At 37.1% G+C, this 14,320-nt stretch overlaps 1 protein-coding gene across 37 annotated transcripts in view; it reads right to left on the bottom strand.

Annotated features, from left to right (window-relative positions):
• The window catches only part of ANK2 (ankyrin 2), a 763,693-nt gene that overhangs the window by 91,763 nt on the left and 657,610 nt on the right, over nucleotides 1–14,320 (bottom strand). For all 37 annotated transcript variants that reach the window (XM_072624644.1, XM_072624649.1, XM_072624647.1 and 34 more), the window contains 2 exons: nucleotides 13,407–13,505; nucleotides 12,210–12,308 (listed from right to left, as the gene is read on the bottom strand). In XM_072624644.1, the coding sequence (XP_072480745.1) occupies nucleotides 12,210–12,308; nucleotides 13,407–13,505 (198 nt within the window). The remainder of the gene's footprint in view (nucleotides 1–12,209; nucleotides 12,309–13,406; nucleotides 13,506–14,320) is intronic.

The following is a 14,320-nucleotide window of genomic DNA, read 5'->3' on the forward strand; positions in this document are numbered from 1 at the left end:
TATTTGGGCAAAAGATGGGATGCCTCTCTTTGGGGATTAGGGGATCAAGAGAAGAACATCAATCTTTCAAAGTATTTTCTTCTCTAAGGTTTTGTTAAGATATTCCCTGTGTTGTTTTGAATTTATGCTGTAGTTTCCAAATCCCCTGACTTGTGTTCTTGTATTTGTACTTGAGTTTTTCTTAATGAATGTGTGAATAGAAATCTTGTTTTCATATTGTCAATTAAAGTTTGTTATGACCCAAAGTTTAATAAACCACAGCACTCAATAACATCTTAAATACCCTTCGCAAAATGTGTATATATGAAAATATACACCTGAGTTCCAATAGAAAAAAGATGTCATAATAATGTCTGTATTACAGTTTATTTCTCCAATCCTTACTTCTCTTTCCCATTCCTTGTTCTGCCTACACCACAAAATTGTCCTGGTTTTACATGCTATTACCATATTTAATATTCAATGATATACAATGTGGCATGCAAAAAGCAGGATTCAGAGTCAGGAAGAGATGTACCCAAGTTCTACCACTAGCATGGAGGGAAGAGAAGGAGGGAAATACGCATTTACATCAGCACCTATTATGTGCCATGAACTGTCCTAAGTCCTCTACAAATATTATTTCACTTGATTTTCACAACAACATCTGGGAGGTAGGTACTATTACGATTCCCACTGTATAGATGAGGAAACTGAGGAAACTTGACCAGGATCACACAATTGGTGTCTGAGTCCAGTCTTCCTGACTTCTGCCCTAGTGATCTATCTACTTTGCTACTTAGTAGCCTTTACATACACTGACTCTTTGACCGTGGACAAATTTCTTAGCCAAACAGACCTCTAAAAATTCTCTAAAACTGTAAATTTCAGAGCAAAGGCTGATCTACGCTGAGAGAAGGACTTCATCACTATGAGTTTCGAATATAGATGAAATCAGAGATCAGGAATTGAAATGCTTTCATGTATTCAATAGTACATAGCAATATTGACTAAAAAAAAACCACTGGTGATAAATTCACCAATTTATTTGACATCCATACAGTTGGGAGCCAGAAATTACATTAGTGTTATTCAAAATTCATTTAAATCAGAATTGAAAATGGAGACAGTAATGGCTTCTATTTCAAATGCCTCTTAACTGGCAATTTCCGTTTCAGGACAACACTATGACTTAAGTGGCAAAAGCTGGGAATGTCTTCATAGATGTAAACAACTCTAACACTTTGAAAAAAACATACCCCAAAGTATAAACGAACTTATTAATGAAGAAAATTCTACATCATTTTTCTGGCACAGACAATGAAGGAAGATGTCAGAACCATTGGTCAAGATGTCTTTAGGGTACAGATATTTTTAGATCAGAAGGTTGTGTGGGAGCATTCATATCTTGTCAAACCCTATATCCTTTGCTATCCCCAGAAACCACAAACCTTCCATTCTTTGTGTTTGACACTTTGGTGGGGAGGGAAGGGGATGAGAGAACACTCAAACACAGCTACTTCATTAAAAGAGTTAGTATATCTCACTGAATTATCACAAATTATCAGCTTCTGGAAAATATTCAAGGTATCCTGTGTCAAAAGATTTATAAGATTTTTGTACTATTATGTTTCTATGTTATTGATATTTTAAATAATTAATTACATTAGCAAACATAGCAAAGTCACCCTTCCTGGTAATTTGTGGAGTTCTGGTAGCACCAATCATGCTCCCTATATACAAGTTTTACATAACTCCTCCATGAAGTCATAGATTGTTGCCCTTCTAATACTAGCTATATGACCATGGGCAAGTCAATTTAACCTCTATGAGACTCAGGCAACTGTCTAAAGTTTATGTATTTGAATCATACATGAGTTTTGATTTAGATTAGTAGAGTCACCACACTGAATATTCATGAATCCATAACTAGCCTGTTATAAACCCGTTGAGGACAAGAATTATGTCTTGTTCATCTTTGTCCATCCTGGTCCAGGTATTCATGAGAAAACTTTACCAATTAAATAAAAAATAGCCTAATTAACTAAATATAAGAAAATCAATAAATGGAGATTAAATTAAATGTCACAGCATATTGGCCAAATAAGTTCTTATCAGAGTTTTGCATGAGGAGGCTTCAGTACTTGCAAAATAGGTTCAGTCTTTTTTTTTGTCTTAACTGAGGAAACAAATGAAATAATGTCTTTGAAAAGCAGAATTGGGAATGTTATTTCTAGATGATTATTAATTTGACCAAGTTTAAGCATGTCTTAAAAATGAATTACCTAAATTAAATAATTCATTATCATTACTCTTACATTTATAATAATAATAAATGGACAAGTAAGGTTCTAGGTCAATTTAATGCAAATGTATTCAAGGAACTGGGCTAGGTTCTGTGGGGAACATAGAGATGAACAAGGTGTGTTCTGGGATATCAAGGAACTTATAGTCTAGTAGTTAAATAAGATGTGTGTACAAATAACTATGTAGGATGTGATAATATTCATAGATGTGAGCATGTTCACAAAGTACATGGGAGCTCAGGAAGTAGTCATTTCTTTCATTTGGGGAAGCCTTATAGGTAGTAACATTTTAATAGGGTTTTGGATCATGAGGAGGATTTTGATGATGCATTAGAGCCCATGTTAGCTTTCTGACCCAGTTGAGAAATGCAAAACAACCTAATATACAAAGGGCTCTGAACAAAGAGCTTTGAGTAAATATCTGGTGGGTTATTGTCTCTATAGTATTCTTTAAAGTCTCAGGAGAATTAAATTAGAAATTCAGGTTGTGAACCAATTATGATCTCTTTGGTCTTTGTTTTGTTATAAGCTAATGGCCACCCATCTGGAGGGATGAGATCCTGGGTTTGGGAAATATTTCCAGAGTGCAGCCAAACTCATGAAGTGCAGGATCCTACCCTTTGAGAACAATCCAAAGTTAGCTAAGGGAATTAATTGAATTGTTTTTCCTCTTTGACACCCTTCAATCCATTATGATGCTCAAAGATCTCAAAGCATAAACTTTAAGACAGAGGCAATAGAGAATCTCTGCCCTAGATTCCTTGAGAAGTAAGAAGAATTGACTAGCATAAGTGATGGATGGGATGGCTCCTGCATTCATCTTTGCACTGGCTACCTTCTTCCCTGATATTACACCTCAAATAGTCCTGGTGACTGGCAGCACACTCTTTCCCTGCCACCCCATTTTTAGCCCTCTGAGACCTCAGTTAACTATAGAGAATAAATCTTGCTTGGATCCCTAAATTTTGTGTTTGGATTCACTTTCTTTTCTTCCATACTGGAATGATGATTTACTAAATAATCACTCATTGAGAGAGTCATTTGCCACCAAATATAGTAATAAAATGAGTAGGAAACTATGATAAGATCTTTTCATATTGAGGAAAAATCCTAGAAATGTGAAGAAATAACCCTAATTCAGATGGAGATGCAGTGAAAGGGCAGAGATAATTGGGAGAGAATGTTCCAGGTATGAGGTGTACACAAAGGCAGGAGATAATAACACAAGATGGGAGAATGGTAAGAAGCAGAGTTTAGCTGTAGTATAGATGGTATCAGATCATGGAGGGATGTAGGAGCTTGAGAGGGAGAGAAAGGGAACAAGCTTTTATCTAGTGATCCTCCATGTCAGGCACTGCAGGCAGTGCATGTGAGTTCTTTGCAAATGTTATCTCATTGAACACTCTTGTTTCACAAGCAATTGATTAAACTAATTATACTCCAATGGATCTGTGATAGCATCCTTCCTGTGATGCCAATTGTCCTCCTAAAATCTGTTGCAACTTTATTAGCTTAATTTGGAAAGCTTGCATATTAAATAATTATTTACCCAAAACTTAGTAACTTAGAGGTGACTATACATGAAACCCAAATTCCATTTAGCTTGCTTTAAAATGCAAATATTGACATGACGATAATAACAAAATAATCTGTTATCTGAAAGCATTTTGTTCTACGTATTTTTTCAAATTTTGTTGCAATAATTAAATGTTAAAATGAACTATTTCTCAGTATCTGTTTTCTCTCCACTATAGCAGTTCATTTATCTTTGTCTGGAATATTAATATTCCTCCTATCTGTCATTTCTAAGGTTTTTTTCCCTGGCTCTATAAAACAGAGTTTTTTCAATTGTCCCCAAGATAGACAGGTTAGTTGCTTTGAGTATCTTCCTATTATCAATAATGCTACATAATACTAGTATCAATAATATTATCAATGATATTAACAATATTTTAATACAGATGAGTTCTTTTTTCCCTTCAATAATATCCTTAAGTGCACAAACAAAACCAATACACCCAAGATTAGGAAGGAAGCAAAAAACTCCAAAAGAATTTTTACAACTAGTGCCTATGATAAAGGACTCATTTCTAAAATTCCTAGAGAAGTGAGTCAAATTTACAAGAATACAAGTCATTCCCCAGTTGATAAATGGTCAAAGGATATGAACAGGAAGTTTTCAGAGGAAGAGGTTAAAGCTATCTATAGTCATATGAAAAAATGCTCTAAATCACTTGATTAGAGAGATGCAAATCAAAACAACTCTGAGGTAACACATCACACCTATTAGATTGGCAAACATGACAAAATAGGAAAATTATAAATTGGAGAAGATGTGGGAGAGTTGGAACACTAATTTATTGTCTGTGGAGTTGTGAGTTGATCCAACCATTCTGGAGAGCAATTTAGAACTATGCACAAAGGGCTATAAAAATATGCACACCCTTGCACCCAGCAATACCTCTTCTAGGGCTGTAACCCAAAGAGATCATACAAATAGGAAAAGGACTCATATACACAATAATATTTTAGCAGCTCTTTTTTTTCTGGTGGCCAAGAAATGGAAATTGCTGAGATGCCCATCAATTGGGGGATTGCTGAATAAGTTGTGGTATGTGAATATAATGGAATACTACTGTGCTATAAAAAAATGACGATCAGGTGGACTTCAGAAAAACCTGGAAAGAATCATATGAACTGATGGTGAGCGAAATGAGCAGAACCAGGAGAACACTACACACAGTAACAGCCCCAGTATGCAAGGACTATTTTTGATAGACTTAGCCCTTTACAGCAATGCAAGTACCTAAAACATTTCCAAAGGACTAATGATGCAAAATGCCATCCATATCCAGAGAAAGAACTATGGAGTTAGAATACAGAATGAAACAGATTATTTTCTCTTTTGTTATGTTTTGATTTGTTTTTTCTCATGGTTTCTCCCATTTGTTGTAATTCTTCTATGCAACATGACTAATGGAAAAATGTGTTTAATAGGAATGTGTGTGTAGAGCCCATATATGTTTGCATGTTGTCTTGGAAAAGGGAAAGAAGTGGGAGGGGGAGAAAATTTGGAACTTATGGAAGTGATTGTTGAAAACTGAAAATAAACAAATCAAAACAAAATAAAAAAACAAAATAAGTTAAATTAATAATCTTGGGGGAAAAAATTAAAAATAAATTTAAAAACCTTAAGTTCTAGCCCTAGGAAAGTGGGATGACTGAATCAAAGGTTATAAAGAACACTGAGGTGGTTCTTGTATATTGCCATGTTGCCTTTGAAAAACATCTTTCACATCTTTTCAAAAGTAGTAGCTAGGAACTGGCTGTGTGTTTCCATTGGTATCTGTGTGTTTATCCTTCATTGCCAAAAAAGACCATGCCATCAGAGAAATAATGACATGACTTGCACTTCACTTTCTTTGGAGTGAGGGAGGGCTGTGCAGGTCACCAACCTCACTTCTCCTCCAGAGCCATCTGAATTCAATGACCAGATATTCATCAGGATGACTGGAGATGATCCAGGATAAAGCAATTGGGGTTAACTGACTTGCCCAAGGTCACACAGCTAGAGAGTGTCAAGTATCTGAGGTGAGATTTGAACTCAGCTCCTCCTGATTTCTGCACTACCTAGCTGCGCCTTCCATTGGTATAGAGATCTCCTGGATAAAGAAACACCCTCTTCTAATACAGATTGATACCTTCTTTATGCCTCAAAACCTTAGAGAGAGAACTAGAGTCAGGTAAAGTTTAATGATTTTTCCAGGGTCACACAGCCAGTACGTATTAGATTTGGGACCCAACAGAGGTTTTCTTGGTTTCAGGGCCAGTTCCCTATTCTATTCTTCATTCCTTTTTGAAAAGTCATAAAATTAATTTCCTTAAATAATTCAAAGTTATCATCAATTCAGGTTGATTTATTAAAATAGTAGTTATCAGCTGGGTTTTAAAATTCACAATGAACATCCATAGGCACTACTGTGCTTTGCTAACCATTTACTTAAATGTTTCAATGACTTGTTTTTTCATTGGTGGGTGTTTCCTCCACCCAAATACTTTTGAAGCCTCTACTATATGCCAGGCACTGTCCTAAGCAGTGGAAATACCAAGGCACTTAGCATGGTGCCCCTCTAGAAGCTCACATTATAATGAGAGAGAAGTACAAATTGTCATTTATGACTTTGTAATGTTAATTATAAGAGTTAAAGATCTCCCCCCCACATTTAATGGGTCTGCCCATTAAGAGAAGCTTATTTAGAGGAGATTTTTTTTGTTAGATGGTCCATATCTTTTGTTAATTTTCTAATGAGGCACTGGTTTTCAAATTTGTGATGTCCTCTGGCTCTGGAAAGTGTATAAATACTCTGAGGGGAGGTTTTACTTTGGGGCTTACTCATTGCAAGTGTTATTTGGCCAGACAAGACTCCAGGTAGCTGCTAAAGAAACCCCTCCTCCAACCTTGAAAACCCAGATTTTGGTGTTCTCTCTGGTAACTATGTATGTATGTAATGATCAGACAATTGGATCTGTCTGTTGATCTGTGATGTATGTATTGTTTATTCCAGCGAAAGCTGGAATCCTTATCTGTTTATCTTTATTTCTCTGTTGATATTTTCTCTGAAGTTCAGGGTGCTGACTTTTCCCCTGAACAAATGAATGCTATATGTGTTTGATTAAAGTGATTGTTAACCCCTCAAAAAAGAAAAACAGATTTAAGAATATGTATAGCCGGCCCTCCTGTGTATGCTGGGGTCCTTGCTTTTACAGATTTAGAGAAAAAAAATCTTTGGTTAAAAATAATTCATTATCCTGTGATCAATCTGGTGATGTGTTTCAGAACAGATATAACAATCCACCACAAGGCTGGCCTTGAGGCCTCTCCTGTTTGGTAGGACCAGCATTAGCTTATGCTTTGCTGTCACGGCCTGTGAGAACCCAGCATTGAGCACTGCATCAAACTCAATAACAAATGACCCAGTCATTCATGTACTACACAGCCCTGATGAAACGTATCATCACAGCTTAAAGTCAACCTTGTGTTCTTGAGGGCTATGTATATGAAACCCCAGCCATGATGGGTCCTGGAAGGACTCTGATAATGGATCCAAAACAGATTGTTGGTCTGATTGAGAAGCAAGAGAGAGAGCCTAGAAAAGCAGTAATAGTCAAACGGACTGGAGGCATTTTTTTTTTAACATTCCCCTATAGTCATTCAGAATCAAAAGTCTCAGATTCAATTTTTACTCTATGATGGAGTATAATTGGGAGCAATTAAGTGACACAGTGGATACACTGCTGAACCTGGAGCTGGGGAGACCTGGATTTAAATCTGGCCTAAGACATTACTAGCTCTTTGACCAAGGGCAAGTTGTTTAACACGAGTTTCCTCATCTGTAAAATAGGGATAATAATGATAACCTCACAGGGCTGTTGTGAGGACAAAGTAAGGTAATCTGTATAAAAAGTTTTGCTAACCTGAAAATACCACATAATATCTCTCATGCACACTGCCAACATACTACCTCTCCCCTGCATTATTATAACAACCTAATAGGTGAGTCTGACTCCTGGCTCAGCCCTCAGAGGCTGCTACCTGGTGCCATGGTGCATAGAGCATTGGGCCTGGAATCAGGAAGACCTGATATCAAATTTGTCCTCAGACATGGATTAGTTGTGTGATGCTTGGACAAATCACTTCACCCCTGAGGACAAAACAGGACCTACCTTGCAGGGTTATCTATTTATAAAGAGTTGCTTTTAAAATACTTAGAAAATTCATTTTCAGTTCAAAAATTTTTCTTAAAATGCTTGTTTATACTACTAATTTTCTTCTCAAACACTTTAAAAATAAAGAATCCAAAACCAAAACTTCATCCTTGCCCTGATCTGAATAATCACCAATTCTGAAACAATGGTGAGGGGATGATGCAATTTTACGGAGCAACTGTATGACTGTCATGGGCTCCACCATCATGATCAATATTTATAAAGGCTTACAATGTGCTGGGCACCATGCTAAGTGCTTTACAATTATTATTGTGGCTGGAGCTATCCTACTGGCCTCCCTGAGATGGGAAGAGAAGAACCACAAGAGGTAGACTTGGAATATGAACTGACTATACTCTTGTCCTACTGTGATTGGGGAGCACCTACATTAAAGGATACTTTGATTATCACTCTGTTAGAAGCATAGATAATTACATGAATATTGTGTGTGGGTATAGAATGTTACCTGAATCACTTGGATAGAGTGCCAGACCTGAAGTAAGGAAGATCAGAGTTCAAATCTGGCTGCAGACACTCACTAGCTGTGTGACCCTGAGTAAGTCACTTAACCCTGTTTGCCTCAGTTTCCTCATCTATAATATGAGCTGGAGAAGGAAATGGCAAATCCCTCCAGTATCTCTACCAAGAAAACTCAAATGGGGTCATGAAGACTCAGATGTGATTGAAATGACTAAATAAAAACACATTTTGTCTTAATTAGATTTGGTGTGTGTGTTAATTTTCATTTACTCTTTAGATGTTGTAATGTAGAAATGATAGGGGTGGTAATAAATTTTTGGATAAGATACTTGATTATCTAAAACAGCAAAATAAATCTAAGAAGTAGAAAGGAATGCCAGAATTATGTGGGGAACTATGGGACCATTGGGGATGGGAGACCAGTGTACAATTACATTTAGAGTTAATGTGGCACAACAAAGAGCTGCCCACAGAGTTAGCAGTCACAGAAAGACCTGGGTTCAAGCCTACCTCTGACAGGCAAGTCATTTAACCTCAAAGTGCCTAGTGTAAGCTATTGATTATAAATTACAGAACGAGTACCAATAAAATTGGTACTCACACAAGTATGTGCATACATACATACACACAATTCTAAAAAAATTCTACACTACTAACAGGACTGCTGTTGGGGAATGTACTTTGTAAACTTGAATGTGATGTACAAGTTTTAATTCTCATCACTCTTAGTAGAAAGTTGGTTTGATTTTAGGTAGTACACTGACAAACACCTGCAGAATCAGCAAAGAGTAATTATATTTCCTACCAAGTGGAAAAAGTTGAGATTAGACAATCCTACCCAGAGAGATGAGGGAAAAGCAAAGAGATGGATCCAGTGATACTGTGAAAGCCTTACTTCCATTTTCTATCTCTTCCATAATAAGAAAAATCATGGAAATAAGGAAAGTGAATAATGATGATTTTCCTTCATCCTTTGCCATCCTGTTTTCAGTTATAATTTGATTAGATGTTCAGAGAGGCAGAAAGAAAGAAAAAATTAACTGCAACAGGTGGGAACAGCTCATTTTGATAAACTTGAATACTGGTTATTTAATGTAAAAAACAATTTTCAATTCAGCTCACCCTTGGCTAGGCAGGCACAGTGGATGAAGCACTGGTCCTGGGGTCAAGGAAGCTTGAGTTCAAATACAATCTCAGATTCTTAGCTATGTAACACTGGACAAGTCACTTCACCTCAGTTTGCCTCAGTTCATTCATCAATTGTAGAATGGGAGAATCAAATATTTGTAAAAAGTGCTTAGCCTAGTTCCTGGTATATAGTAGGTGCTGTATAGATGCTTGTTCCCTTCCCCATATCACCCACCACATCCCCAACTTTAATTCAAGAAGTGATGCTCCCCCAGAACCAGAGATAGACATGAAGGGCAGAGGAGACAAGTACAGACTTGATTAAGAGCAGTTTTAATGTAAGTGGAACCATATTTCTCTCTGGGAGACTACCAGACAACTTGCTTAGAATGCTACTTGATCCAATTTTAAGCATAGTTTCATATATTTCTTTCTAAATAATGTGCTACAGCTGATATCTTCTTTCTAATATCTCCTGGGAACACGCTGTGTAAGTCATATGGTTACATTAGAGTAATAGCTTGTTTTCTCAGAAAACAAGAGGCTCACTGCAAAAGTGGTACATATTGGACAGCTCCTCCCTCCTTACTTACTTCCCTCTTGCCCCCCAACTAAAAGACTCTAAACCCACCATCTAGTGGTGACTCCCTTAACCTACATATATGTAATCTCTGCTTCCCAGACAGCTACTGTGATGTGTCCGGCTAAAATCATTCATACATTCAAATAAATTATTTTTCAATAAGCATTTACAAAATGATTACTTTGGGATAAGTAGCAACATAGCAGCTAAAGATTAACTTGCGGAATTGGAAATCTTGTCAGTAAAGACTTTAAAAAATATTACACATTATTTCTGAAATGCCTGCTAAAGTGCAGTACATATCCAGAAATTTAGTGAAAGGATTTCCTAAGAAGAGTAAAGAATAAGTTACGATGATTCAGTGTTATTTGGCCAAGTGTCTGTCATACTAGACTCAAAGATCCATTTTTTCCTGTTATGTTTCTTAGGCACACTGTTATCTGAAAAAAAGAACTAAAACCTTTTTTAAAGGCATTTCTTAAATAGGTACAATTATAGTTTTCCCCCTTTTAAAAATACTGCAGTACATTTGCCAAAGGTTTCTTGGGAAACAAACTGTGCTATCCACTCCAATCTAAATTCAGCCTGTGTCTTGCAGATCATCAATAAATCATAACCACTCTTCTTAAAATTACACGTCAACCAGTTGGATTCCATCTTCCTCAATGTATATCAACAGGGATTCTGTGTCAGGATGTAGGAGCAAAAATTCCTTTCCTTTTCCTCATATTTCTCAGAAGAACCAAGTGTTCCAAAACTCTGCATGCATCACTCCTGGCTGAGGACATTTAATAGAAACTTGTTCAAAATTTTCTCCTAGTTTGATTTACGATCTTCCTATCCCGGTGGGCCATTAAATATCTTAGGGCTGTTCTAACTTTTGTAATGCATTGTTAAAAAAAAAAATAAACTGTTATTCTTCTTAAAGTTCAAGTTTCAAGGTTAAAAAAAGAGGTCGATAAACAAATGAGTGCAAACTATAAGGGCTTTTCAGCTTTTGGCCAAGAGGCTCTTCTTTGGAGGACTTCATCCCTTCAGCTGTGCTACAACTGAACTATTACTTTAAAACACACACACACACACACACACACACACACACACAGACTTATTTTCCCATACCCTCCTTTACTCTTTTAGTCTGTCTCCAGAATGTCAACTACTTGCCTTGAACTAAATGAATTCAAATGTTAATCGTTGTTCTTTGCCCAAAAGACAACAGGTTTATCTAAAATAATCAGAGGAAATCATTATTGAGTCCTGCGAAGACCACCTTGTCACTCAACGAAATGCATGAAATTAGCTTTAAAGTTCATTTAAACTAATATAATATTTGACAATATGAAGAGAAGGAAAGATTTCTTTTTCATGATTAGTAAAAATAATCACATTTGAGTGGATTTGGGCAAAGCTAGGTGGTTTGTTTTTTTAGGAAAGCCTTTCCTGTAACCTTTACCACCCCCCTACACACACACACACACACTACACACACACACACACACACACACACACACACACACACTCCTCCATCTCTGTGGCATCTAGCACAGTACCCCTTCTAAGGAGGGTACTGTGATATGTCTATGAAACTTCACCAACTGTAGGTGTCATGCAACTAGATCACAAGGAAAAAAAGACTGACCAGAGGATCAAAGACAGAACAAGAAACTAAGTATTAAAACACACACACACACACACACACACACACACACACACACTTGCAAAAGCATAATTTTCTCACATTTGTTTGACTACAAATTAGTTCTGAACTGTTGTTACTATTTGTGTAGAATTTTATTTGTGCCTCAATTACTTCCACGTGGGTTCTGCAAGTGTAATTTGTAAAAAAAAAAAAATTAAAGAAAACAAAAAGTTCAAACTCCAAAGGCTCTCAGGAATTATAAGTAAAAAAGAAAAAAAAAAACCAAATCATTCCTATTCCCAATCCCTGTGATTTGATGTGTACTCACCGTTGTGGTGGTGGTAACCTCCTCAGTTACAACCTTCAGCGTGTCGACCACAGAGATGTATCCCAGACGTTTAGCAATTGCTAGGGCAGTGTTGCCATTCTGAAGAGAAAGAGAGAAAAAGAGGGAGAAGTGAGAGGGAGGACTGTGATGTGAGCCAATGAGATCACCCGCAGCTCTGCATGAGCCAGCATTTCCATCCAAAACAAGGCACAGCTTAGGAAAATCACTGGTTTTTACCATTACATCTGAATCTGTCTTTGTAACTTCTTTAGACTATAGTCCCAGTCACCATGGGAACACAACATGCTTACATCTGCCTGCTATTTCTAATAAAAAAGTATTCTAATGCTTTAACCCTGAAGTTGTCAAGTATCTCTTACAAAGAATGTGTCATGACCAAAAGAACTCCTGGTAAATTTAAGGGAGAGAAACTTAGCACGTGGGAAGTTAACTTTTTCTTTACATATTACCACATCTGTTGTAGGTCCGATGTTGCCTTGGGGAACACAGAGAAATCCTTAGATACAGCTGTGCTAGAGCTCACCATGCAAATAACAAAAACAAAGAATGTAGCCCACTAGGGATTCCAGCTTAATTGCATAGGTTCATTTACATTTTAAATGGTTCCTCAGGCAATGAGACTTTGTCTTAAAACTGCAACTGAAACTGAGCGACCTTAAGCAGCTCAAGTTGTTGGAAAGACCAGAAGAGAGATGTGTTTCCACATCTGATCACCAGCTGTAAGCAAAGCACATTCAATATGACCCAAGTGAAAGATTCAGTCTCCAGAGAGGAGAAGATGGAGTCAGTCAAAACTGTTCTCCATCAGGCAAAAAAACTCCCACTTAACTCACTAAGTATGACTTCAGTAAAGGCTTTCTTTGGCAGCTCAACTTTGCTGGGAATTTGGTTTGCTTTATTACGACAGAGTGAGGCTCAATTATGGTATGAACCAACCAGGATGAGCTAGAGAGGATGAACAGTAGCTATGCTGAGCAGGGATCCCTAAACTTTGGATCATGGATCCCTTTGACAGCCTACTGAAATCTACAGACCCTCTCTCAAAAGAATTTATTTTTTAATTCAATACAAAGGAAGCCATTTGTATTAAAATGCAGTTATCAAACAAAACAAAAACCAGTTCACAGACCACAGATTAAGAATTCCTGATACTGACACATTTTTTTTCCTACTTACCGCAGTAATGGCATTGGGCTTAGCCCCATGTTGGAGGAGTATATTAATGATGTGCGTGTGGCCTTGTTGAGCAGCTTGATGCAGAGGCGTATAACCATTCTGGTGGTCATGGTCACCAGTTTGAAGAAAGAGGGCAAAAAAAAAAAAGTATTAGCATTCATTTTGTATTTTGAAAACAATCTTCTTTACACTGAGACAATTAAGGATGCTTTATTTCTACTCAGCAATCCAGCAACAGCCCCCTCATACCGTATGGCCTAGTAAATAAAGTAGAACAGACTGTCTTATTAAACAGTAAGATTCCTAGTCTCTCAATATATGCCCCCAATTGTTAGCAGAAAAGAGAGAGGTTAGCAGAAGCTTATAAATGACAAAGATAATGAGGCAGAATCTTGTGCTGCTTCCTCCCTCCGTCATCCTCCAACCCTGCCCCCTCCACACACACAAACATACACCCCATTCCTCTCTAGGAAAATAATCACTGTCTCAAAATTTATAACAAATTGTGAGGCTAGTTCCAGCACATATTCAGTACCAATGAGTCTGAATCTCATATCAAAGCCACTGGTTAAAAAAAAAGCCATGAGTACCTAGTTGAACAATAGTCATTCAAGTGGTAAGGGAATGATGGGTATTTAGTTGGGATGGTTTTCCAAGACAATACTATTTGCAATATGAAGACTAGACTTTCAGAAAGTTGAACACCTGGGACTATGTGCTTCATGTGGCTCCCTTGTTAAGGCTAGTATTTCTGGAATGACCATGAAGCCAACCCAGTTTTGATCCAACTATATAGACATTCTAGCACTGGATGGAACAGTCGACTCAGATGTCCACATGTTATTGTATATTACGCTGGAGTCGAATAATATCCGAATCTTGGTGGGGTGTTGGTTGATTCCTCAGAAAGCTTC

This window comes from Notamacropus eugenii, chromosome 7 (assembly GCF_028372415.1).
Source record: "Notamacropus eugenii isolate mMacEug1 chromosome 7, mMacEug1.pri_v2, whole genome shotgun sequence".
NCBI classification, from domain to species: domain Eukaryota; kingdom Metazoa; phylum Chordata; class Mammalia; order Diprotodontia; family Macropodidae; genus Notamacropus; species Notamacropus eugenii.